Consider the following 26936-nt stretch of genomic DNA (forward strand, 5'->3'; position numbering starts at 1 on the left):
TATCAACAGAAGACCATTACATTGACTTGCCGTTGTGGAGTATTTTCCCAGTGGAGGCTATGTTCAAAGGATCCCACCTGTGGGCCACATGTTGAGCCCCGCGTAAACCCAAACCACATGGTGGGCTGCAAACATGTTGAGTAGCCCTGTCTTAGAGGCAATGTTTAGCCTGCAGGCATCTTTCTGAAGAAGTTTTTCCAGGAGAGATCTTCTGGAAAAACTTCTTTCAAAAGAAAGCGTCCATACAGCAAAAGCACATTGAAAAAGTGATCTGCTTTTTCGAAAGATAGCATCCACATTGATTGGACACTATCTCGCATTTAAGTTGAGATTACTATGGGACAGAGTGGCCACCTGGGCACCTGTGCTTTTTCCTGGAGGCCTCTTCTTTCGAAAAAAACCCCTCTTCCCCGTCCACACATGCCTTTTTCCGAAAGAGCTCTTTCAGAAAAAGGCTTCCTCCTCGTGGAAAGAGATTTACCACTGTCGGAAAAACCCCTCAGTTCTTACAACTTTCTGCTGAAAGAATGCAATTGCAGTGTGGATGTAAGTGTAGTTTTTCTGGAAAAACTCTGCACTGTAGACATACCCTTAGAAAGACCACCAGTGTTCATCTCAATACTGCAAGCAATGGAGAATCCACTCAGGCACTTGTTCCCATAGTTAACCATTGTCATTGTTTATAAACTGAGCCTCTCATTAGTCTGAATTTGTCTTGCTTCAACTTTCCAGCCATTGGATTTTGTTAGTTAGACCTTTTCCTGCTAGCTTAAAAAGCTGTCTACGATCCGAAATCTATTCCCTTGCAGGTATTTGATTACAGCCTACAAAATCACCTCTTAGTCTGCTCTTTGATAAACTAAATGGATTGAGCATCTGAAGATGCTCACTATAAGCTTTTCACCCTCCTCCCCCCCACAACCTCAAGTCCTTCTTGTAACTTTCTAATTTGTCAATGTTCTTTTTGAGTTCTGGGGACCGGAACCTAACACTGAGTAGGAGAAAACCTCGTCACACACTTTCCATGGGCTTTCCTAATTCACTCTTTAGTGCGAGAACACTGGGTTTACAGACACACTCCCTTGTTCCAGGAGTTACTTGGCTGTTTTCTCTTCCCCCTCATTTCTGAAGTCTTAGGTGGGTGGATTTCTTGCCAGGCCCCCCACAACACAGAAGATTCAGGTCTCCCACGAGTGCCATTTCCCTTCTCTTCTAATTGACATAACCCCATTTGATGCAATCAGTCTTCATTAACGAGGGCTGCACTACCGTCGGCAGCCCCTCTCAAAAACCCAATACAGCCTCACGTGTGTACGCGCTAATTCCCCAGCAAGGGGAGAAGAGAATTTGAATCCCACCATCTTTCCCACCTGTGGGGCTCGAGAGTGTTGCTGAGTCGGCCCTCTCGGGACCGTCGCAGGGAATTCAAGGCCTCTGAGCTCATTAAAAGCTTTTCTATGTTGTTCTTCATGCAGGGTGAGCGTCTACTGCCGAAGCAAAGGCTGGCAGCGTATCCATGACAACAAAAGGGAGGATTACAAACTGAAATGGTGCGAGACCAAGAGTCGGGAGACCTATTACAACTTCAAAGAAGGTAAGAGGTCACTGTGGCGGCAGGGAGAGCGAGGGAACACTGAGCTACGAGGAGGAGGCGGCTTTTGGCTCCTAGCAGGGCATCTTTGCAGGAGCGTAGGTGGAGCGGAGCTCAACTCGGAGCTGGTTTGTAGCAGCTGGGTAAAGATAACGTTCGAATTGCCTTTCAGCAAGAAGATGCCACGCTCATTGCTCAGACACCCTGGTGGTGAAGGAGGCAGTATACAGAGCTAGACCCAGAGCGCGAGCCCCACTTTGGTACTGCGATGGGTGGGTCGCCTTCTCCTCTGTGGAACAGCAAACTCCAGACTCAATCCAATAAGATAAACAGTGATCAGACCAGGCCATGCACCCCGCCTTGTAGGGAGAGATTAAAACAACACTTTGCCCAGCATTTCTCATGCCATTGATCCAATACATTAGGGCTGTGTCTAGACTGGCAAGCTGTCTACACTGGCCGCTTGAATTTCCGCAAAAGCACTGACGATCTCACGTAAGATTGTCAGTGCTTTTACAGAAATACTATGCTGCTCCCATTCGGGCAAAAGTCTTTTTCCAAAAAACTTTTGCGCAAAAGGGCCAGTATAGACAGCAGAGATTCGTTTTCCGCAAAAAAGCCCCGATCGCGAAAATGGCAAGTGGGGCTTTTTTGCGGAAAAGTGCATCTAGATTGGCCACGGACGCTTTTCCGCAAAAAGTGCTTTTGCAGAAAAGCGTCCTGCCAATCTAGACGCGCTTTTCCGAAAATGCTTTTAACGAAAAACTTTTCCGTTAAAAGCATTTCCGGAAAATCATGCCAGTGTAGACGTAGCCTACAGGTGTGTCTAGACTACAGAGTTTTGTCGACAAAAGTCCACTTTTGTCGACAAAACTGTACCTGCGTGTACACTGCCACTGAGTTCTGTGTGAACATAACGTTGATAGAACTCGGCAGTTTTGTTGACGGCGGTAAACCTCATTCTACGAGGAATAACACCTTTTGTCAACAGAGTTCTGTTGACAGAAGGCGTTATTGCGTCTACACTGTCCTTTGCATCTACACTCTCATGTCGACAAAGCGGCTTGCTTTGTCGACAGAACTGGATGTAGTCTAGACGCTCGTTGTCGACAGTATCTGTCGACAAAACTTCTGTCGACAAAAGCCTGTAGTCTAGACGTACCCAATGGGAGGGGAACTTAAGGCCCAGAGATGAATGCACCCCCTGGCTTGCCTGGATCCAGCCCCCAAGGCTCAAGGCTGGAGTACACAGAATCTACTAGCGTCAGCCCCCTTCAGCTCTGGTTGAAGCAAAATGCAGGACAATGTAGCACTTTAAAGACTAACAAGATGGTTTATTAGATGATGAGCTTTCGTGGGCCAGACCCACTTCCTCAGATCAAATAGTGGTCTGAGGAAGTGGGTCTGGCCCACGAAAGCTCATCATCTAATAAACCATCTTGTTAGTCTTTAAAGTGCTACATTGTCCTGCATTTTGCTTCAACTACCCCAGACTAACACGGCTACATTTCTATCACTATTCAGCTCTGGTGTGTGAGAGGATTGTGGGGAGAGGCTTTCTCCTTCTCAGCCAGGGGCCAGGTCAGTGAGGGGTTGGATTTTTTTATTTTTATTTTTTTTGCTCACTTGTGTGCAACCCCTGACTGATTTTTCTGTGGGTCAGCAGCCCCATCCCAAAAAAGGTTTCCCACCCCTCTGCACACCTGCTACAAACCAAGCTACTTCTCAGAATAGCCCCTTGCTAAGCCACTCCAGGAGACCAGGTGTATGTTACATCAATACGGCTGCACCTTTTGCGTAAGGACCTCCAAGTGCTTTGCAAAAAGCGGCCATTATTACTGTGTAACCCACACACCTTCTGGGTGGGGGGCACTGACCCCTCTAGTGGCACCATGGCCATTACAGAGAGCATAATGAGGCCTTAGCTGAGAGCCAGCTGGTGGGGGTTCGATTCTGCCGATCAGCATGACAAAGGCTATCGCAGCACGAAGGAAACTGAGGCACGGAGGAGCTAACTTTCAAACATGGGTGTGCTTTGTCCCCGATGAAGCAAGTTTCAGATTTGTTGATCTTGCTTTCCAGTTCTCCCATCTCTTCTCCTGGCTGGCCCCCTGCATTTGCTTCTCTGGTGCCTGGTCTCCTCTCCCCTTGGACATGCTGCTCAGCTACCTAGTCTTCTTCTCACCACTGGTAGATCTAGTTCCTGAGAACCTCTGTTCCTCCAATTTAGCAGGGGCCCCTCCTCCTTCCCAGTTGTAGTGATGAGTCTGAACACATGTGCTGACAGCAGAGAAATGAACCCAGCTAGCTCCTCAGGGTATGTCTACACTACCCCGCTAGTTCGAACTAGCGGGGTAATGTATGCATACCGCACTTGCTAATGAAGCCCGGGATTTGAATTTCCCGGGCTTCATTAGCATAAGCGGGGAGCCGCCCTTTTTAAATCCCCGCTGCTTCGAACCCCGTGTAGCGCGGCTACACGGGGCTCGAACTAGGTAGTTCGGACTAGGGTGCCTATTCCGAACTACCGGTACACCTCGTTTCACGAGGAGTACCGGTAGTTCGGAATAGGACCCTAGTCCGAACTACCTAGTTCGAGCCCCGTGTAGCCGCGCTACACGGGGTTCGAAGCAGCGGGGATTTAAAAATGGCGGCTCCCCGCTTATGCTAATGAAGCCCGGGAAATTCAAATCCCGGGCTTCATTAGCAAGTGCGGTATGCATACATTACCCCGCTAGTTCGAACTAGCGGGGTAGTGTAGACATACCCTCACTGACTACCAGGTGCTCTACAAATTGCAGATCTGCAGCACTGTTCTTGGAGACCCTCGTAAGGTCCCACAGGGGAGAACTCAGATCCGTTGCCTCTCAGTCTCTTGCTCAGTGCTACACCTGACCTCTTTGCAAAGCCACACGGTGCTAGAGGAGGTGGCCTTGCATCACAAGCACCCCCACACTGAGACCAGGGGTCAAGCCGTCTGCTAACACAACTTGGTTTCCATCCCCTGAGATCAAGTGAGCTGCCCTGCTTGATGCCAGCTGAGAGCCTGGCCCTCAGCAGGGGGGGAGGGGAAACCCTTCCATACACGCTCGCTGCCCTTCACCGTGACCCCAACGTCAGAGAGAAATGCAGCCCATTTACAAGGCTTTAGCTACAGAGGGGCCCCGGAAAGCTCCATGTCTGAGCTCCGGCGGAGCATTCTGTAGCTCAGCGCCCTGGCCTCCAGTTAAATCTAATCAGGCTTCTTGGGGCCCAGCCAAATTCCCCACAGGAAGAGCATGAAACTAAGAATCCACAAAGGCTTCCTTCAGCCGGTGCCTTATCAGATTTCACCCCCAAAGAGAGGGGCTTTGTAGCACCAAGATATAAGCTGGTGGATGGGTTTCCCCCCAACCCTCCATCCAAAGAGCCCTTGTGCCTAATAGCAGCCAACCCCTCCCTCTTAAAGTCTGGGTGCTGGGGCATTAATGGCCTGCAGCTGGCCCCCGCTCTGCTAGCCCAACAATCCTCCGGAGTCTGCAGCTGTGCTCATTCCTTCAGGCAGAGCCAGCTCAGGTTAACCCTTTCCCTGCCAGGCCCTGGGCAGGTCTGGATACGCCCCTGCAGTTGTGCTGGTGACATCCGGGTCAGCTCCTGGGCCAGACTGTGCTGTGAAATCGCTATCCTACGGCAGGGGGCGTGGGAGGGGCCACACTACAGGGGGAGCTTTTGCAGGCTAGAATTCTTCCTGACCAGGGAGGAATTCTCCTGGGGGTGGAGTGTTGCTGCCCCTGAGTGCCGGCCCTCCCTGTGCTCCAGAGCTGCACGCTGTCCCACCTCCCCATGGTGCTGGGAGGGGACCGGCACATTGGCTCCCATGAGGGCAGAGCCTGGGCAGAAGAAGTGGGGCTTGGGACAGGGTTGAGGGCTTGCCTCCCCCAGCCCATCCTTCACCCACCGCCCATGTTCCTGACCCCTGGACCGCAGTTCCACCAGCCTTCAATGGGGGCAGAATGCCCTCTGGGGGTGCCACATCTCTGGTGCTGGGGGGCCAGGAAACATTGTGCCCCTGTCACCCTGGCACCCCAGCCCAGCATGCTCTGGTGCTGGGGGGCCAGGAAACATTGTGCCCCTGTCACCCTGGCACCCCAGCCCAGCATGCTGCCTGCTTTATGGGCTCATGGAGAAATGTGGGGGGGAGGAGAGGGAGAATAAAGGCTCCTACTCCACATTGGGCATCCTCACAGGCCGAGAGACAGCCTGGCCTGGGGTACAACACAGGGTTACTATTGCACTGTAAGTGGCAAGAGGCTGCTCCAGCGGCAAAGCAAACCCACTCCAGAACAAGAGGTGCTTGGAGGGAGAAGGAATCCCCTCTGGTCCCTCCCTTCTGGTTTCAGGGCTGCTCTCAGCTTCTTAGCGAGCCTTTGAGCAGATGGGGAACATGGCTCTGCAGCCAGGAGTCACCTCGATGCCCCCGACCAGACGGTGTGGCCCATGCAGGCTGTTTTGTTTCCTAACGCAGGTGAACAGCTTCTGTACCAGATCCCCAACAATAAGGTCCTCACGACTAAGATTGGCCTTTTGAGCAGCCTGAGGGAGTACGAGCGGGTGATGAACAAGATCAGCACGAACCTGAACCCCAAGTAAGGGCACCACATCATGTCGGGCATTGCCCAGCCAGCATGTAGACATGGGAGCCGCTTAGGGAAGGTGCCATGTAAAGGAGAGGCTGAACAGATGGGATGAGCAACCCTCCGGGAGAGATGGGCTTGTGCGGCCCCTCGTGGAAATCCTTGGTTTCTCCACCCCCTGGCTCAAAGTGACCTCCTCCGTGCTTATTCAGCATTTTGTATCTCCCACTCAGCCACGTGGATTAAGCTAGGATGGGTGGACAAGATCTGGCCCATGGACCAGATCTGGCCTGCCAAGCTGCTGGATCCAGCCCGCAGGTGCAGTGGAAGCCCCAGTCAGGCTCCCTGCCACCCAGGCCCTGGCAGGCTACTCAGAGCAGCCAGCTGCGGGGCCCTGTTTGTCTGTGAACAGCTGTGAGCCCGGGGAGAGAGGCTTCATGTGCTGTGCCCATCCCCAGCACAATCTCACAGCTCCCATTGGTCGGTTTCTGACCAATGGGAATTGCTGGCTTAAAGACCAGGCAGCACGCAAAGTACTCTTTCCCCCTCCCCTTGGGCTCACAGCTGTTTACAGGCGCACATGGCCCCACAGCCGGCGGCTCTGAGCAACTTGCCGGGACGTGAAAGGCAGGGAACCTGCTGGGCTGCTGGTCAGGAGTCACTCATATAAGCATATCCTAGCCAAAGCCTGCTCTGGCACCTGAGCCCCTCCCTCCATCCAGCCCTCCATCCTCCCACTCCTGGCCCCTTACCCTACATAACCCAAACCCTCTGCTCCCCCTCCTATCCCCTTCCAGACTCTGAACCCCAGTCCCCTACCCCTTGTCACAATCCAAACCCCTACACCCCAGTCTCTGGCCTCAGGTCACAATTCCCTCTTTTACCCAAACCTGGCTGTGAGTGCTCTGCTAATCATCTGGGTGGCATCTGAATCTCTCCTGAGTGGCCGCACAAGTGCCCAGCTTACATGGAACACTGGCATGGAGTCTTCTTTTTTTTTAACTTTGAAAAAGTACATTAGAGAAAAGAATTCTTCTTTTATCTATGCATGTAGAAATACCTGACCCAAAGGTAGCAGCTGTAATGAATCCCCTTGTTTGGGTAAAAGCTAGTGAAAAATGAGATGAGGACTCCCAAAGCTCTAGAGGGTTTTGTAAATATCAGATACAGCACATGACCACCTCACATGCAGTGTTATTGGACCTACCGCAAATAACCTTTACCATGGTTACCTGAAACCTTCTCTGTCAGTTTGCAGCAGACTTAGTGTGCAAAGGGACATCCTCAAGGCCAACAGATATTCTATAGGGCTTAAGGAAACATTTAGCCTTGGATTAGCACATATTCTCCAGTGTTGCCTCCTGGGACTGTTTCCATTATTCAAATTTGGAGAAGTTCTAGTTTTGCCCAAACCCTTGTCAAACTCTAAAGACGGGGCCAAATGTTGGGAAAAAAACCCTCTTTTGCAAGACCCTTTAATTCCTTGTAAATCGAGGTTTACAGGGTCTTGCGAAAGAGGGTTTTTTTCCGACATTTGGCCCCATCTACACGGAGCCAAATAGCAGCAAAACCTCGTCCGCAAAAAGAATCAGAAAAAGATATGGAAATGCGAGAGCGATTTGTATATCTTCTTCCGGAAAAAAATGGCAGTGTAGCCATAGCCTAATAGTAAATATTTCTTTACAAGTTGCTCCGTGTTCTAAGTCGGAAAGAGCTTGATGCAATATTATGAGGGGTGCGCTTGAGACTCAGAGGTCTGATCCAGATTTGAACTTTCCCAAAAGTAGGAGCCTAGCAAGCTTGAGAGTCTGGCTCATCTCTAGAGGGAACAAAGAAAAAATAATTATTATTTTGAGTAAGAAGGCAGTTTTCCCCAATGGAAATAAAAGAGTATAGGGTGAAAGACAACGGAAAACATCCATAACCTACAACTACAGTAAGATGTGCACCCCATCTCTTGTCTGATGAGAATTCAGAAGGGAATGAATGGCTTAGGAAAGACTTTTTGTAGGGATATTAACCAGTTAACTGGTAAGCAAACCAATAAGCATGAGGCTTACCCATTGGGGCTGATAGCCTCGCTAGGACTCTAGGCAAGGTGTGTGTGGGGGGAGGCTGTTCCACGCCCCAGAAGGGGTGGGGCCTTTGGCAGAAGGGGCAGGACTAGGGCTAGGCAGCGCTCAGTGCAGCCCAGAGAGTGGCACCCCCCTCTCAAGCCCTCAGCGCTGCCTGGAGAGCACGATGCAGCCCTCTGGTGATGATTTAAAGGGCCCGAGGCTTCAGCTGCGGCTGCTGCCACTGGGCTCTCTGGGCCCTTTTGTATTGCCAGGCTCCAGGGCACCTGCCCCTTTTGCTCCTCTTGTCAGTGGGCCTGCGCTTTCTGGTATGCTTACCGGTTAACTGGCCTTTGCTGGTTAACTACAGCAGCATCCAGCCATGCTGGGTCTGAGCAGCCCCAACATTGGCCAGGGTGGTGGGCCAAGCAGCGGGACTTGTTTAACTGGTTAACTGTTTTAACGTCCCAATTTTGGGGGTTTATGGTAGGTTCTCCCAGAGGATATTGAAGATGGAAGACTTCTTCCCAGAATCCTTTCGGCTGGACATAAAAGACGAGAAAGAAGCTTTCTTTGAACTCTACAAAGGTGACTGTTGGCCTTTGAACCTTAGCAGCCCATGGTGAGGTCAAGTGTGTTGAGAGAAATGTTGTTTTCTAAAAGGCGTCGTGATCCCAAAGTAATTATGAAAAAGCAAACAACGGATGAGAGACTTCCCTGCCCCCCTTTTAAATCCCCGCATCTGCCCCCTTCTTCAAGTACCTCAGAAATCCTTGGTGTGTTAGCAAGGCACCTCTCTCATCTGTCCAAGAATCAGTCAGGCTACGGCACCCAGCAGCTACTTCAGCCTGTCTTCTGAAATATCCCTAGCAGTCGAGAATGAACAGTAAATTTCCTGATTCCCCACGAATATCAACAGCGCGTGGGCGACTCATCTAGACCCAAACACTGCTGGCAGGTGGGCTATGCAGGGTATATGACCCACTCATCCCCATGTTTCTCTGACCTGTGGCCCAAAGGGAACACTGGCGTGGAGTCTTTTTTTTTTTTTAACTTTGAAAAAGTACATTAGAGAAAAGAATTCCCTAATCCCCCTTCACTATTCAGATTCTTTTCGAATGGCCCAGTGACTTCTGTGTTCCCCACCCCTCTGTCTCTAGCTGTCTGTCAGCTGCCCTGTAGCTACATCCTTGCACAACACCCCGCCTCCTGGCTGCCCAAACCTTGGAGACAGGCTCTTGTCGGGTCCCAAGCATCATTTTTTCAGGCCCAATACAAACGTCCTCCCATACACATAACACAATTTGCAGCCTGGGCCATGCCCCACAGGGCTGTTAGGCCCTATGTAGGTAGGGGGCCCTGACTTCTGTCTTGGACTGCGTCAGACAGGCTCCCACCAACTTACTACCTTACTCCCTGACGTTTCCTTGGCCACCATCACTAGACATCATCCCTAGCGCTTTTGTTTGCCCGCTCGCTTCTCCAACACATCGGCAAAAGCACCCCGGAGGCCTGAAGCGAATGCACCCATTGGCCCCCAAGTCCGTTCTCCAAAGTCTATAGTGTCAGGAAGACAGTGGATGGGGGGGATGGATAGCTCAGTGGTTTGAGCATTGGCCTCCTAAACCTAGGGTTATGAGTTCAAGCCTTGCAGAGACTATTTGGGGCAAAAATTTGTCAGGGATGATACTTGGTCCTGCTGTGAAGGCAGGGGACTGGACTCAATGACCTTTCAAGGTCCCTTCCAGTTCTAGGAGATAGGCATCTCCATTAATTTAATTAAAAATTTTAAACTGCTGCAGCTGGAAAAAAGCCTGCCCCGCTGCCATTTCTCAGCTGCTGAACATGCAGCAGCCCGTAGCAAATGGGGGACTTGAACTCAGACCCCACAGCATAAGTGATTACCTGTAGTCAAGCTGCTCCAATCTAACCTCCAAGTAACTAATGTACCCTTGCACTGAGCTACTACAATACACTGTATCAGTACACTGACCAGTTATCATGGCGGCGCTCAGACCAAGATGCAGAACCCACCTAAGGATCTTAAATGACACCAAATCTTGGGTGTGTTCGGATCTCAAGTTGGCCCCAGGCCCTTCTTTATTTGTGAGAGGGGATATTTAAAGGAGCATGTTTCAGCGCTCAATTACTTAGCACATCAGGCTGACACACAATAGGAAATGCACAGCCTCCAGACCTAGCCTGTCATCTAACGAACCCTTGCTCGTCTGCAGACACACAGATTTGGATCTGCAAACCCACCTGTTCCAACCAAGGTCGAGGAATTTTCCTGCTTAAAAACCAGGCAGCGGTCAAATCGCTTCAGGCCAGGCTCCAGAGCATCGAGGAAGATCCTGTGTACAAGAAGCTGCCGTACAAGGCTCCCCAGGCAAGAGTAGTACAAAGGTAGAGAATGCAGCGGGTGGGCACTCCGTGGCACCCGGGTGGTGACAAAGGGGCAGAAGGGTGTTCACATGGCGCTGGTGCAGAACTGCCCATTGGAAGAGCTGGGTTACTCCTGCCTGTATCTGCCACAGACACGCTGGCGTGAATTGTTTTGCTTCTCTTGGCCAAATCCAGAGCCCCTTGCTCATCTCCTACTCAGATCTTTGTAAGGAAAACGCCCTCTGGCTTCAGCTTGAAAACTGAAAAGGAACTGGTTCCGGCACTCCCCTCCCCTTTCTCATCCATGCCCCTGAAGGGTAGGGATGTGAACGTATACCTGAGTACCAAGTTAACCGATGAGCCTCATGGTTACACTCCCCCCCCCCCGCCCCCAGACTCCTAGATCTGTATAAGAGGCAGCAGGGAGGTGGGAGCTGGTGTATGTGAAGAGCCAGCTTTTAAGCTTGCTCCCGTACATGCTGGCTCCTGCAGAGCCACCTCCCGCACTGATGCAGTATCATGGGAGGAGGGGCAAGGCACGCGCACCAGCTTCTGTGGAGCTAGCTACCCCCCACACACACACCTTCTGTGCTGCTGCCTCTGATACAGAGCAGTGCAGGAGGAGGGGGGCAGGTGGGAGATGGTGCTCGTGGGGAGCTGGCTTAAAAGCTGGCTCCCCACAAGCACTGGCTCCTGCCTCACCCAGCCCTCATGTAAACATGTAACTGCTGAAAATTTCAGTGGTTACACATTTATCCAAATAAACTCATGTTAACATCCCTCTTGACGCGTAGTGTTTCTAAAAGCATCCATCTGAGCACTGACATGTTTGAAATCACTTCTATGGGCCTGATTCAGTGCCCCAAGAATTCAGTGGATAGATTCCAGCTGCCCTTCATGGGCACTGAGTCAGGCCTTATGGATCATAACGTCACTTCATAGTTGTACCGCGGCTCACATCATCTCTTCAGTGCTGGGCTCAGACTCACTACATTGTGTGAGTAGGAGGGCTGTTTCTCAGGTGAGCCTGTCTGAACCCCTTCACGTCTGACATTTGGAGACAGACCACTGCTATCCAAGGGGAGATTTGAGAGGCTCTCCATCTGGCAGTGGAAACATGACTTCCCAAGGCCAGATGCTGTAGCTTCACACCTGACAAAAGCCTTGTAGAGAATCCGTTGAATGAAGTATTATCCCAGCGTGTTACGCCATGCCAAGATTTCACACCGCATACAGCGTTAGCATCTGTTCAACCCATTCTGTGCCTCCTCTCTATCTGTGGTACTCTGCCTGGTAGCTGTGTTTCTTGACCTCATACAGGAACTGCTACTGTACAGACTCCAAAGAGACGCATGCTTTCTTTGTAGGAACTTCATAGCTTTTTAAGCCAAAGCTCAGTGAGTCTCTGGCGACCAAATGGTATTGCTGTTTCCTTTCGATGTCTCTGCAAGTGGCATACTCCAGGGCATTGTGAAACCACCACATGGCTTCCTTTTGAGTAGCATCTGTCTTACCGGCTGCATCCCAGCATTCTTTGCAGCGTTGAATAACACAGCAGTGGCAGAAGGAGACAGAGATTAAAATCCTGATTAATCAGGTAACTGGTTAAGCGATAGGTTAACCCAACGTTTAACAGATTAACTGACTAAGCGGGATCCTGGGTGGGGGACCACTCCAGCCTGCAAGACTCCCAGCCCCATGTTGGCCCTGGGGCTGAGGCTGACGCCACTTGCAGGCTCTCTGCCCTAGTGCTGGGGATGCAGCTGCTGCCGGATCCCAACCCGTACTGGGGCATACCTCTGCCTGGAGCAGTCTGGGGATGGAGAGCTGCTCCTGGGCACCAGTTAAGTGGTTACCTATTCACATGCGTAGACTAGCAGAAGCAAGGGAGAAAGCTGTCAGGTGAGATTTGAGAAGAGCTGGAAAGCTGAGAAGTGAGCAGGTGCCAGGAGGAGCATCAGGCAGGCACTGCGGAGGAGCAAGCTCTTCCCAAGAATGGGCCCAGTCTCTGGGCAGGGGTGTAAGGACTAAGGACCTAAATTAAGAGATCTCAGTCTGCTAACTACCTACATACAATGAGTCGTCCCGTGGCATCTTATAGACTAACAAAAATATGTATGTAGTGTCATGAGCTCCCGTGGGCAAAACCCACTTCCTTAGATGACCTTGAGTGGACACTCATGAAAGCTCATGATACTATATATATAGTGATATATTTGCTAATCTCTAAGCCCTCATCTACACTAAGACGTTATTTCGAAATAACCCCCTTTATTGAAATAATAAGCAGAGCATCCACACTACCAAACCTGTTATTTCAAAATAACGGGCTGGTTATTTCAAAATCTGTACTCCTGCTTTCCTCAGGGAATAACACTTATTTTGAAATAGTTATTTCAGGAGTTATTATTTAAAATTTAGTTATTTTGAAATAATGTCCTAGTGTAGACATGCCCTCAGGTGCCACAAGACTCCTCGTTGGTTTTAAAGTTACAGACTCACTTGGCTACCCTTCTGAGACTTACCTACATACAAACAGCAGCCATGTTCACCAAGGTGACAAGTCTCAGAGGGGGAGCCATGTTGGTCTCTAGCTGCAAAAACAACAAGGAATATTGTGGTACCTTAACAATAGATTTATTTGGGTATCAGCTTTCCCAGGCATCTGCAACTGATGAAGTGGGGTTAGTCAACAAGGGGTGAGCTAGATTTCAAACTATCAATACAGTGAAACTCATACAAAAGGCCCTTACTTAGTTATCTCCCATGGAAGACACTGCCTCAAATAGTAGTGCCCAGAAATAAAGGAGGGATGTTTCAAAAGCTCTTAGCAATGGCTTTGCACCTAAGTTCCCACAGAAGTCAATGGGAGACATTTTAATAAGAGCAGAAACAGCCAATCCCGAGAGCCTGTGAAAATCCACACTCATAGTACTGTACACAATTTAGCTCCCTTTTTACTAGACACCCCTCTTAACCAGCCAGCATTTGTTGGTCCCTTGAATCGTCATGTAAGACAAGATTCATTCCATTTGGCTGGTGCTGCTTGAGAATTATTGTTATTGTTATTTATTATTTGCATTACTGTAGCTGTTATGAGCCCTAGTCTTGACCCTGGACCACTTACATTAGGTGCTATACAAAGATAGAACAAAATCTGATTCCTGTCCCAAAGAGCACAGACAGATCCAGATAAGAGTTCTTCATGTGATACATTTTCTACTCACCCTGTGTCCCCAGGCAACTCACTAAACTGTCCTCAATTCCCCATCTTTGAAATCAGGAGAGGAAACACTCAGCTCCCAAGTGACAGTCGGGTTGATTAATTCATTGATTTTTCTAAAGTGTCTTGGACTTCTTGAATGAGATGAACTACAGAAGTGCAAGATTTTGTCATTATTCATATAGGATGTGTCTACACAGCAAAGTTATTTCAGAATAACGGTTGTTATTCCGAAATAACTATGCGAGTGTCTACACAGCAATTCCGTTATTTCGAAATGATTTCGAAATAACAGACGGTTTATTCCGACTTCTGTAAACCTCATTCTATGAAGAATAATGACTATTCTCAAATAGCTATTTTGAAATAAAGCATGTATAGACGCTCCACTTCTGCTATTTCAAAATAGCCCCTTCACCAGGGCCATTCTAAGTTATTTCTCCTGGGGCTCTAAATCGAGATAGCACGTCTGCATTAGGGAAGCCTGCCTCGGACTCATTTTGAGGCTTCCCTGCAGTGTAGACGTGCTATTTTGAAATAAGCTATTTCAGAATAACTATTCCAGAATAGCTTATTCCAAAATAACTGTGCAGTGTAGACATATCCCCTATGAGCTGCAATTCACAGACACCCATCATGGTTTTCCTGGGGCAGCCTGGATTCTAAGTGTTTGTTTAGTAACCTGGAACCTAGTCTTCTGGGACACTTTAAGCATCCCAGTGACCATTACATCACATAGGCTATGTCTAGACCGCAAGCCTCTTTCAAAAAAGAGCGTCTAGACTACAACCTGTACTTTCAAAAAAGTAAGCCGCTTTTTCGAAGGAGAGCACCCAGGCAGTCTGGATGCTCTCTTTCGAAAAAGCACAGTTTGCATTATATAGTGCCTTTTTTCGAAAGAGCACTTTCGAAAAAAAGCATTCTTCCTCGTAAAACGTGGTTTTCCACGGTTGAAAAAACTGCCTCATTCTTTTGGTTTACTTTTGAAAGAATGCAGCAGCAGTCTAGACGCAGGTAAATATTTTTCGAAAAAAGGCCACTTTTTTTTTAGAAAACCCTGTAGTCTAAACACACCCATAGTGTGATTACCACATGACATGGTGTGATCAAGGTGTGGCATGCTCAGGATTACCACAGCACACCAACATGCTAATGGCATGACAAATTTATGATAAGGTGACATTTGCATGTTCCATCCTGATGGTGTTTGTCTGGCCCCACCATGTAATTGGGACACCTCTCAAACATTCTTGAATTATCTCTTGGCAGCTTTATTCCAGGAGGTCAAGAACCCAAAGCTCCAACCTGCCAAGCCAACTCAAGCAATTAGCTCATTTTATTTTTGTCCAACTATTATGATGAATCTCTCTCATCTAGTGGTGAATAGCCAGTCTGAACCGCCAGCTCTTCTGTATGTAGTGTGTAATTAGCTGGCTCATAGAAGAAGAGGAATTGATAGATTTGGATCAAACCCCAGATCCCTTTGTCCAGTATCCTGTTTCCCACAGTAACCCAGTACCACATGATTTAGAGGAAGCTGTAAGATCCCTGCAGTAGCACAAGTGGGGCAATCTGCCTTCTCTTCTCCACATTTGGTCTCATCCTATACTCATGGGCTATGTCTACACTGTCCCCATTTTGCGCAAAAAGTATGCAAATGAGGCAAAGCATGGAATATCACCATGCCTCATTTGCATAATTAATTAGGCTTGTTTTTGTGCAACCCCTCCCCCCTCTTGCGCAAGAGTCGTTCTTCCTGAAAAAAAGGAGGAAGAATGGCTCTTGTACAAGAGAGGGTTTTTGTGCAAAAGCCTCTTGCTGAAAAGCCTCCATGTCCAACCAGTTCTGAAGCAGTAAGCACTATAGTGGTTACTGCTACAACAAAGTAGCACCATTATTATGAAAATGTCAATAATTTTGTGAGCCACACTCAACCAGCCAAATAGCCACAGGTGCCAGTGGCTAGCATGTTGGACACCACAGTCACATACTTGAAGGCCAGAAGAAACCATCATGATCAACTCGTCTGACCTCCTGTACCTCTCAGATCATAGAACCTCCTCCCCCAGAGCCACCTGTAACAGGCCCATCACCTCTGGCTGAGTAACTGAAGTCCTTAAATCTTGATTTAAAAACTTCAAGTAGCAGCAAACCCACCCTTTATTTTAGGTCATATCAGTGGAGAACAACCTCAGGGGGTCTCATGCTGCAGAGAAAGGGGAAACCCCCACAAGGAGGAGGTTTATCATCCCGTCCAAAAATGCCAGTAGACTTTGGGATAGTTTTGTTATCCACATAAATGTCTACTCCCCTTCAGTAAGGAGGGACGGCACACTGTTCCTAAATGATACCACTCAGGCAAGGGCAGGGCATGAAGGGCTCTTTGTATTCAAATGCAAACTCTGTGTATCTCCAGTAAATATTAGTCACTCTTTAATCCCCTCCGAAATGTGGCATAAACTTGTATTCCTTTAATATTCAAATGCTCAGCTTCTCTTCTGGTCATTTCCTCTTTGCTTCCTCACAGTGCCCTCTGCTGTCGAGGCCCATAAAGAGAGGCTGGTTTAGCCTGTTCAATCAATGAATTTGCTTTGCAGTGTGTAAGTGGCACTACAGAATTTTAAAACCAACTAGAAAACTCAGCACGAACAGGCGAGGGGAGTCGGAGTTGTCTGAATGTGTCAAGAAATTTAATCTTTCGCTTTCTGCCTTCTGCAAGGTGCCCCTTGTTTGCAGCCACCGCAGAGCCAGGCAGAAAGGAAAATTTACTGTATTACCCGCTGCCTGCAATTCTCCTTCTGGGAACAGCTCTGAGCCCTACAGCAGGCATGTGTGTGTGTGTGTGTGTGTGTGTGTGTGTGTGTGTGTGTGTGTGTGTTGGGGGGGGCGGGAGGGCTGGAAAACACAGTTATTCTTGCTATATTAGTCCCACTGAGCTGCTGATTCAGTCATCTGTCCAGAATGTCATTCGTAGATTTCAGAAGGAACCACTGTGATCACTTAAGCTACTGTTTCTCAACAACTGGCCCATAGATTGGTGCCAGTTTGGTCCCTGGTTTCAAAAAGGTTGAAAAGCACTGGCCCAGTCTACAGCTGGACAAATCACGGCCTGCAGCCCACGTCTGGCCCATCAGACCTTTTAGTCCAGCCCTCGATCTCCCGCCAAGGAGCTGGGTTGGGGACTTGCCCCACTCCGTGCAGCTCCCAGAAACAGCAGCTCTTCCCTCTGGCTTCTTTGCATAGGGTCGGCTAGGGGCTCTGCATGTTGTCCCCGTACGAAGCACCGGCTCAGCAGCTCCCACTGGCTGAGAACTGCAGCCAATGGGGGTTACGGTGGCAATGCCTGCAGATGGAGCAGTGAGTAGAGGTGCCTGGCTGCACTTCCATGTAGATCTGGAAAGGGGACAGGCTGCTGCTTCCCCCTATCCCAACCTCTGCCCCAGCCCTGATCCCCCTCCCACCTCCAACCCCTCATCCCAGCCTGGAGTACCCTCCTGCACCCAAGCCCCACATCTCCAGCCTCACCCCAGAGCCTGCACCTCCAGCTAGAGGCCTCACCCCTGCTCACATGCCAACCCCAATTGTATGCATATACGTGGCCTACCCTACAATTTCCCTACAGAGATGTGGCCTTCAGGCCCGGTCTAGTCTGATCTCCCTGCAGTGTGTAACCCACACAACTGTCCCACTTCATGACACTGAGACCACTTACAGAGAGAATAATGAGTCTGCTCTACAGCCTTAACAACGAGCCAGCTGGCTTTCAGTGCATTTAGTAGAGGCTCATGCACTAAGCTCCAGAGGTCCCAGGTTCAATTCTGCCCACGTGACAATAGCATAGGCCATAGAATGGCCCCAAAATAACCCTGGGGCAGATAGTTTAGAAAAACATCCCCTCTTGGTTTACAAATTTCCAAGGATGGAGAATCCATTGTAACCCTGGATTAAACTGTTCCAATGGTTCATTATCCTCACTGTTAAAAAAGTTTGCCTAAATTTGGTCTAAATGTGTCTAGCTTCAAGTCCCAGCTGCGGGATTGAGTCAGACCTCTCTCTGCTAGGCAGAAGATCCTATTATTACGTATTTGCTCCCAATGTAGATATTTGGAGCCTGTGAACCGATTACCCCTTAACCTTCTATTTGTTAAGCTAAACAGGCTGAGCTTTTTATCAGTATAAGGCAGGTTTTCTAAACCTTTAATCATTTGCCTGGCTCTTCTCTGAATCCTTCCCCATGGGAGTTAGACACACAAATACTTTACTGAACCTGGATCTTTGTTTTTAATGGGACTTGCTGTTGCTCAGCATCTCTCAGGATTTGTCCCAGTGTACATATAATATAGTGTTAGCACTGCTGTGTGCCTTAGTTATTTGGGTGAGAGGCAGAATCTGTAGCATGGTAGGACTGAACAGTGACGTCTCTATAAACAAATGTTAATGTTGCTGCTAAAAGCAATCAGAGCTGGGGGACAGGAATGGGCTGAGAGTTGAAGTGCTGTCAGTTATGGAAAATAACTTTCTATGGCTGCTTTGGCCCCAGAACTTTTTTCTTACCCCCCTGCTCTATTCGCAAATTAAAAGATGGGTGTTTTTCTAACTGCCTACCTCGCAAACTCAGCCTCATGGCTCAAAGTCTTTCTTTCTCCTTCATACCTAGTCAGCCTATTTGACAGGTCTGTTGACGATGCCTGAGCCAGAAGAGAACCTGGTTCAAGTGCACAGTTGAGAGGTGCTAATATGCTTTTGTCACTAAAGTCAGCAGCTCCAACATGACTCTGAGCACACAGACAAGGTGTGGATCAGAGGAGTCACTTTTCAGAGCAGAGGGGGAGAGAGAGAGACAAGGTGGGTGATGTAATGTGTTTTAGGGGACAGATTTCTGTTGTTGAGAGAGGCAAGATCGAAAGCTTGTCTCTCTCACCAATGGAAGTTGGTCCAATCACCCAGCTTGTCTCTCTACTATCCTGGGGCCCACGTGGTTACAACTCCAGTGCATTCTTTAAGGGACAGAGTTATTTACACCCAGAGGGGCCTGCACTCCCCACTGAAACCATTCTCTCATTTGACTCCATTGGGCATTTGCCAGAGCACAGGTGACTGAGTCAGGCATACGGGTCAACAGCAGTGAGCGGGGAGGGAAATATGGAACCTGAAAGTTGCAGTTTGAGTGGGTCGCTCAGGTTTGTTCTTCAGCTTTCAGCTTCTCTGAAACATTCTTGTGGGGTAGCCACTCACATCCGTGGATTTAAAGCCGTCCTAGTGGAGCAATGTGATCAGAGTCTGATCCTGTGTCAACTGAAATCAATGGCAGTGCTCTGAGCCGTTCCGCGATGTCACACCTTGCACTGTCGCCCTGGCAGGTATATCCAAAAGCCTCTGCTCCTCGAGGGGAAGAAGTTTGATGTCCGTTCTTACTTCCTCATTGCCTGCACAGTGCCATATGTGTTGTTTTTTGGCCATGGCTACGTCCGACTTACCTGCACCCGCTACGATGCCACTTCCGATGACCTCACGGCACATCTGACCAATCAGGTAAACTGACCAATCTGACCAATCAGGTAAATTGAAAATGTATTCTTCTCTCTGATTGGAGGGTGCCAGCCTAGTAAAATGATGGCCTCTATAGGTCGCTAATGTCAAGTGGGGAAGTTGTTTCAGGCACATGCTGGGAGGCAGTTCTGACAGAGATGAGACTCCGGCCAGCAGGGAGTCTGGCGGGGCTAAAGATGTGGTTCATGAGTGTGTGACCCTCGCGCTTTTGCTGGCATAGGAGAGGTCAGATCAGGATCACAAATGCATCCTGCAAGGCATGATGGCCAAATGGACAGGGTCCCATTCTCTGCCACTGTCCTGCTGGGTGATCTTTAGGGAGACGGTTCCCTTCTCTGGGTCTCTTGTCCCTTAGTTTGTCTTGTGGAGGCAGATTGTAAGCTCTTCAGGACAGGGGCAATACGTCCCATGGGCCTCGGTTGCTGGTGCTACCATAATTCAAATAACTCATAACCATGCAGCATGCAAAAGTGTCCTTAATAGAGCACGTCTCTCACTAGCTCTTGGGATTAAGCCTTGATCTTTGCCAGCTTTGCTATCTCTGAGTGAGATCCTTGGATTGGGCCCTATTATCTTTTCTCACCCCCTTTCTGGTGAGTTACAACCCAGACATTAGCCAGAAGCTCCCAGTGACTAGAGAGGCAGAGGCATAGGAGGGGGGACAAAGAAAGCTACTGGGACTTTGGGAGGAAGGGATGAATCGGATCCAGGCTGGAAAGGGGCATCCTACAGCCATTCCTATGGCATTTCCATAGCAGCTATATTCCTCTGCCCTCTACCCCGGCTTTGGTGCCCTCTTGGCCCTGTCCCCTTACCCACCCTGGCAGTTGTTGCTCTTATTTCTGCCCCTTCCCTGGGATGGGTGTCTTTGCCAGCACCCACAGAAGCCAGAACCAGGCTGAGGCAGGGAGTCCTAGCTGCTCCCTGGAGGCTGGCCAGTAGGGTTGCCAGGTGTCCGGTATTGATCCGGACAATCTGGTATTTTCGCCTCCTGTCTGGTAAAAAAAATTCAGAAAATATCAGACACTTAAAATGTCTGGTATTTTCTGACTTTTTTTCCTAGCCAGGAGGCGAAAATACCTGACACCTGGCAACCCTAGCATCCGACCTCCCCCACTACCCCGGGCCCTGACACCCCCAGTCCCCCGCCGCCAGACTCCATGCTTACTGGTTCCACAGGGAAGCTAAGTTCTGGCTTGAACAAGAACACAAAATGGCCGCCAGCAAAAAGCCTAAAGACCAAGGGGAAGCAATGCCTTCCCTGCGTCTTAGTGCTCAACCTCGCCCCTGTTCCTATCCCTATTCTAACTCTGCACTCACTCTGAAAGGGGCCATGCTGTTTTATTATTTATTTATTTATTTATTTATTTGCTTAATAAGTCTTGGAGTCCTTTTTTTTCCCTCAACAGAATTTTTTCCCCGGTGTTTTTTGGGGGGGGGGGTATTCGGTATTTTTGGTTCAACCATCTGGCAACCCTACTGACCAGTCTCAAGTGCAGCGGTGGCCGGTCCAATCCCTCTCTCCTGGCCCTGCTTTCATCTCTTCCTCCTCTTTCCTCCCATGCGTGTGGGGACAGAACCCAGCCAGGTGCCGCTCGAATCCCCACAATGTGTTGTGAGGCAGTAAAACTGTGGGTGGGGTAGAGGTCTGGAAATGTTGGTTTCCCTCTTCCATTATTTCTACCCCCTTCCCCCGCCCACCTAGTTCCACTGCTCCCGACGATCCCCTGCTCAACGTACCCCAAGTAGCTGGTGGAAGTTTTGCTTCACAGAAGGCCCACGACAGCTGGGGGGACCCCGGCAGCCAAAAGGAAATGGAAACGTGGGGAAGACATCTCAGGGAAGAAAGCTGTTTTGCCTGTAATGTGCGTGCTCCCTCCAGAGGAACGGCGCGTTCCAAAGCACTGGGTGGGTGATTGCCCTGGCTCACCCACTTTGGTTCTTGCGGGAGTTGTATTGTTATTGCAGAAGGGCAGCTCAGGACATGTACTCTAGCCCCTTTCTGCAGCAGACGCTATTAGCAACCTGCCGCTTGTTTTTCTGGAACAGAGTTGTTTGCTCAGCTAGAGGGCTGTGCACAGGGGAATTCAGGTGCTCAGGTGAGACCCTCTGGCACATCTGACATCAAACAAGGGACAGGTGTTTATTAGCAGAGCATCAATTACCTAGAAACCTGTCGGGAAGAGGGGGAAAGGTAACTCACCTGAGCAGCTGGCAACATGTAGGACTTTTTTTTTTTTCAAACAACACTTGATTCTGCCCTCGTTTTCCTTCCGCCTCCAGCCCAGAAAGCCGGCCATTTTTCTCTTGTATGTTTCAAATGTCAAGCAGAACCATTTCCCACAAAGCACTGCTATGAAAACCTTCAGCACTTGGATAACAAAGTAGCCTGTTCCCCTTGCTGCAATGACCTTTATGTTGCTAACACCAGCACATTTTGGAGCTAGCTCTAATATATAGCTTAAGACAGAAAGTGTAATATCAAAGCCTGGCTCCAAATGTATTTATCTGTAAATCTACACAGCCTCTGACGATTCTGGCATCCCGTTTCTATTCATTATTAGGATGATATGTTATTTGTATTTCCCTAGCACCTAGGAGCCCTAGTCACGGATAGGATCCACTGTGCCAGGCGCTGTACAAACAAAGAACAAAAAGGCAATCCCTTCCGCAAAGAGCTTATAGTCTGGCTGTGTCTAGACTGGCAAGTTTTTCCGCAAAATCATCTGATTTTGCGGAAAAACTTGCCAACTGTCTACACTGGCCATTTGAATTTCCACAAGAACACTGACGATCTCATGTAAGATCGTCAGTGTTCTTGCGGAAATACTATGCTGCTCCCGTTCGGGCAAAAGCCCTCTTGCGCAAATCATTTGCGCAAGAGGGCCAGTGTAGACAGCACAGTACTGTTTTCCGCAAAAAAGCCCCGATTGCGAAAATGGCGATCGGGGCTTTTTTTGCGGAAAACCGCGTCTAGATTGGCCACGGACGCTTTTCCGTAAAAAGTGCTTTTGCGGAAAAGCATCCTGCCGATCTAGACGTGCTTTTCCGAAAATGCTTTTAACAGAAAACTTTTCCGTTAAAAGCATTTTTGGAAAATCATGCCAGTGTAGACGTAGCCTCTATGTCCGGGCCCAATTCATATCTGATTTCGGGCCACTGAAGTAAATGAACCAACAGGAGTAAATTTTGTCCGCTTTGTCTGTGGAGAGACTCAGATCAGATTCCTGATTCATGTTCAGAATTCTGGCCCGGATCCCAATTTTTGCTGCTGGCTCCTGTCTTCATTTTTCATTTTACCTTCCTCTGATCCCAGCTACAGACACAGGGAGCCGAGAAAGGGAGTATTTATCCTGCACCCCAGATAAATACTCCCTTTCTCTCCTAGCACCTCATTAATACAGCCCTGCCAGCCATCCAGTGGCTTTCCGTTCCATGGCTCAGGCAACCGCTCATCAACAGAGAAGGGCTGATTTTGTTTCCCAAGCAAGCATGAGGGAATCTGAAACGGGATCGTGAAACCTTGGAAGGAAAAGCAGCGGTCGCCAAGGCTGCGCCTGTTTCCATCGCCAGCCTTTGTTGTGGTTGGGTTTTTTTTAAAGAGCTTTGCTGTGTTTTATGACCCAGCTGCTAAAGGTTCGCTCAGCCCATATCAAACGGATGCACTCCGCCGATGTAAATCAGCACACGCCATGGAAAGGAATGGCGTTCCACTGACGTACGCCGAGGATTCGTCCCGTTCTGATTTACAAACGAGTCTCTTCCCCTTTGGCAAGACGAGGCTCATTCCGTCCAGGGCCTGGGCCCTGGGAGGGGCTGCTGAGGGCGCTCAGCATTCACACCGGATCAAGCCCTCTTTGGTCAGGGGCCGCATGCTGGCAGGAAGGTTGGGAGGGGGAAGATAAAGGTCACTGTTGGAGGAGGAACAAGTGCTAGGTTTCCTATGTCTCTTGATGCGCCCTGGGGACGGTGCATGAAGCTGAGACCAGGGCGAGAAGCGTTGTAGCCAGCTCCACTAATCAGAAGTTTTGCAGCTTAGCAGCGATTGCACTGCAGGTACGTCTGCAATCCAGCCCAGCTGTTGCATAAGGAGAGGGGATTTATCATTCGCTGGCCGTCGCAAACACCCAGGGCTCGCTAAGGCCCCACCTTACCCCAGGATTAATGAGACAGTGGAACAGAGATTCCCTCCCCCTGGTTTCCTCTGGGGATGCACACACGTCCATGTCTCCCTGGCGCTCTCTTTCTCTCACCTTCCCTTTCCAGGAAAGAGATTCTCTCTGGAAGGGGGGCTCGTCCAGCTGTGTCAGGAACGTTACACAGATCTGCATGCATGTGTCACCCAGCGGCAGTGAGACCTCTGAGAAAGAAGCATGATGGTTGCTCTGCTAAGTCACACGGGGCTTTAGACCCTAAGGTTGCAGGTTCAATCCCACCTACTGACATCCTGGGTGCTAACAGGTGGTGTTGATCCTGGGAACCTCTGGAGCTTAGTGCATGAGCTGAAAGCCAGCTGGCTCTCAACTAAGGCTGTAGAACAGACTTCTCAGCCCCTCTGGGTGACATGTGTATCCCAGGCTGTCTGTCCCTGGACTGCTGTTATGGCAGAAGCTAAGGGAGAGCAGTGGACTGGGAGGCTGGATTCCCAGGGTCTGATTCTCAGCAACTCCATTCCAAGACTTGGGTAGGGAACAAGGTGCAGGGTTAATGGAGTTTTAAGGCACCTGTGGAGCTTTCCCTGCAGTAGGGGGCCATGCAAGAGCCTGCCCCACCCCCTTCCTGGCTCGTCTAATTTGATCTGTTTTGCATAGGTCCATGGGAAGCCGAGAATAGCTGCAGCTCAGTGCCATGTTCCCAGCCGGCTTCCACTCCAAACCTTAGTCCAGGGGCTGCAAGCAGGGCTGGGGTGGAGCACTGAGAGTGGCCTGTGCAGTGAGTGATCTCAGAGGGCTGTTTCTGCCCACTTCAAGCAGCATAAAGGGGCCTTATTGCAACTGAGAATCAGGCCTTTGGAGTCTGTTCCCAGCTCTGACACTGACTCACTGTGTTTCCTTGGCTGAGTCCCTTCCCCTCTTTAAAGCCCAGCTTCTCAGTCTGCAAGTGACGGGCACGACATTCAAAGCACTGGGGCATCCCAGGGTGAAAGGCAAAGTTCCCTCTAATCTTTTCCATCCATGTGTGGAATAATGTGTTATGTGCACCAAGGCAAGTGTGGATGTGCACCACCACTAGACACACAAAACCTATCTGTGGGCCAGGTCCCATTGCTGGGAATGAGGCTCCAGGCTGGGAAGCAAATGGACTTTCAGGCTTTGCTACATGGTGCGACCCAGCAGGACCGCTGTGCGCTGTGCTAGCTACGTAGAGTGTGGGGGGTGCTGCTCCGAATGACGTGCTGGTGACCACCTTGCACCCCTTGCTCTGATTGCATTCAGACTGCCCCAAACTTGTGCCTTAAGGGATCAATCCTTCGAGGCACCGAGTACCCTTCACTCCCACTGACTTCCATGGAAGTTGGCACTTAGCACCTCACAGGAAGACTAAGCAACATCCTGCCGGATCAAGTCCTAAGACTCCTGGTCTGATCTCAACCCTTCCCACCCGCTTCCCACCTGCCGATATTTCCCAGGATGTTAAAGAGCTCACTCCTCTGGGCAATTCCTGGGGCTGACCTGCACCCCGAACGCCAAGAGGCCACGATGGGGACTCAGCACCTGAATAGGGCCCCAAAGGCAGGCAGGCTATAAACAAAGGACCCAGAGCCCTACAGCCAATGCGAATCCCTCTGAGCAAGCAGCTTGCCCAGTCTCCCAGCCCACTGCCTTCCCTCTGCCCTTCTCACTCGGATCTGCCTTCCCGTCTCTGGAGCCAGATGGCCACTCCGGGGAGGCTTGAATCTGGTTTCTCCACTGCAGGGAGGGAGAAATCGAATCTGTTTCACTAACCCTCCCTCTGCTTTCTCCATCCCCCTCCCCCCATCTCCCAGTACATGCAGAAGAAAAACCCCCTGTACAGCCAGCTGAAGGAGGAGACGGTGTGGCGGATGGAGCGCTTCAACAGCTATGTTAATGATAAATTCAGGCAAGCCAAGGGCCTCCCCAAGGACTGGGTCTTCACTGTGTTCACTGTGAGTGTATGGGGAGCCCGTGCGCAGCCTTAATTAGGGGTCTGGGAAGAGGAGGGAGGGCACATCGGCTTTCTCCTCAGATGCCCAAGGGGAAAGAGAGGTGCCTCGAGTGAGGGGAAGGTATTGGCAGCGCCATGGTAACCAGCCGATGCTGAATGCCGCAGCCTTTTCCTGCTAAAAACCGCCCTACGATATGCATCCCACACGACCCGCGGCTTTCATCCTGTTCGTTTCAACGTCGACTTAAATGTTTTTTTTAAATCGCACGTTGAGGCGAAGGGTCGTGAAAGAGGGTGATGAGCACCAATTGGCTGAGGAAAGGTGCTAGTGTTCTCCAGGCTTTCCAGCCAATGCCCCGGTGCAACAGTGAAAAGTCAAGGGGAGACAAGGAGACGCCCAGGTTGACAGAACTCAAACCACAAGTACGAATGCGCTTTTGAAGGCCCTTGTCAAGCCCATTCATTGATGGCCTGAGCCCCTTATATACGCTCTGCTCTTGCAGTGGGACCCTGAGGCTATATCCACACTTCAGGCTTTTGCCGGCAGAGAGTATGCTAATGAAGTGCTCGTTAGCATTTGTTGTGCTGTCATTTGCATATTCTCTGCCGATGCTTTTGGTGCAAGAGGTTTTTGCACAAAAACAAGCAGGCTTTCGCTGGCAGAGAGTACGCAAATGAAGCGCTGATTAGCATTTTGTCGCACTTCATTTGCATAATCTAGTTGAGCCGTTTTTGTGCAAGGGGTTTTTGCACAAAAAGAAGCAGTGTGGACATTTCCTTTTTGCTCAAAAAACCCTTTTTGCACAAGATCCTTATTCTTCTCCGGGAGAGGCATAAGGATCTTAGGCAAAAAGGGTTTTTTGCACAAAACGGATCCATCTACACTGCTTGTTTTTGCGCGAAAACCTCTTGCACAAAAAGCATCGGCAGAGAATATGCAAATGACAGTGCAACAAATGCTAATTAGCGTACTCTCTACCGGCAAAAGCCTGCAGTATAGACATAGCCTGGGATCATGTCTGGAGGACCCCTTTTGGAATGGAGAATGGAGCAAAAGATTTAAAAGGCTCAATTTCTGCTCCACACTCCCGTCTTGCACAGGAGTGAGAGGGGATGGAAGTTAGGGACTGAATCCCTGGGGCCCTCCCATTCATTAGCCTGACGCAGTTAGGGCAGTAAGGTTCTACACAGTTTGAAATGGATGGAAATGAAGGGAGCAGAGATCAGAAAAAGACAAGGGTTATTTTGCTTTTTTTTTTTTTTTTTTTTTTTTTGGTGGTTCTCTTGTTGCTTAAAACTACCCTGAAAGGAAACTAGATGCTAAAAAGTGTGCTGGGTTTTTTACCCAAACCTTAAGGAGCCAGCGAGGAAGCTACTCACACTAAGTTTGCCAA

At 49.6% G+C, this 26936-nt stretch overlaps 1 protein-coding gene across 7 annotated transcripts in view; it reads left to right on the top strand.

Annotated features, from left to right (window-relative positions):
- Nucleotides 1–26936, top strand: part of TTLL10 (tubulin tyrosine ligase like 10) — a 261339-nt gene that overhangs the window by 222908 nt on the left and 11495 nt on the right. For all 7 annotated transcript variants that reach the window (XM_075906186.1, XM_075906188.1, XM_075906190.1 and 4 more), the window contains 6 exons: nucleotides 1476–1594; nucleotides 6096–6216; nucleotides 8749–8846; nucleotides 10493–10664; nucleotides 19227–19398; nucleotides 25403–25543. In XM_075906186.1, the coding sequence (XP_075762301.1) occupies nucleotides 1476–1594; nucleotides 6096–6216; nucleotides 8749–8846; nucleotides 10493–10664; nucleotides 19227–19398; nucleotides 25403–25543 (823 nt within the window). The remainder of the gene's footprint in view (nucleotides 1–1475; nucleotides 1595–6095; nucleotides 6217–8748; nucleotides 8847–10492; nucleotides 10665–19226; nucleotides 19399–25402; nucleotides 25544–26936) is intronic.

Source organism: Pelodiscus sinensis, chromosome 23 (assembly GCF_049634645.1).
Source record: "Pelodiscus sinensis isolate JC-2024 chromosome 23, ASM4963464v1, whole genome shotgun sequence".
NCBI lineage: Eukaryota > Metazoa > Chordata > Testudines > Trionychidae > Pelodiscus > Pelodiscus sinensis.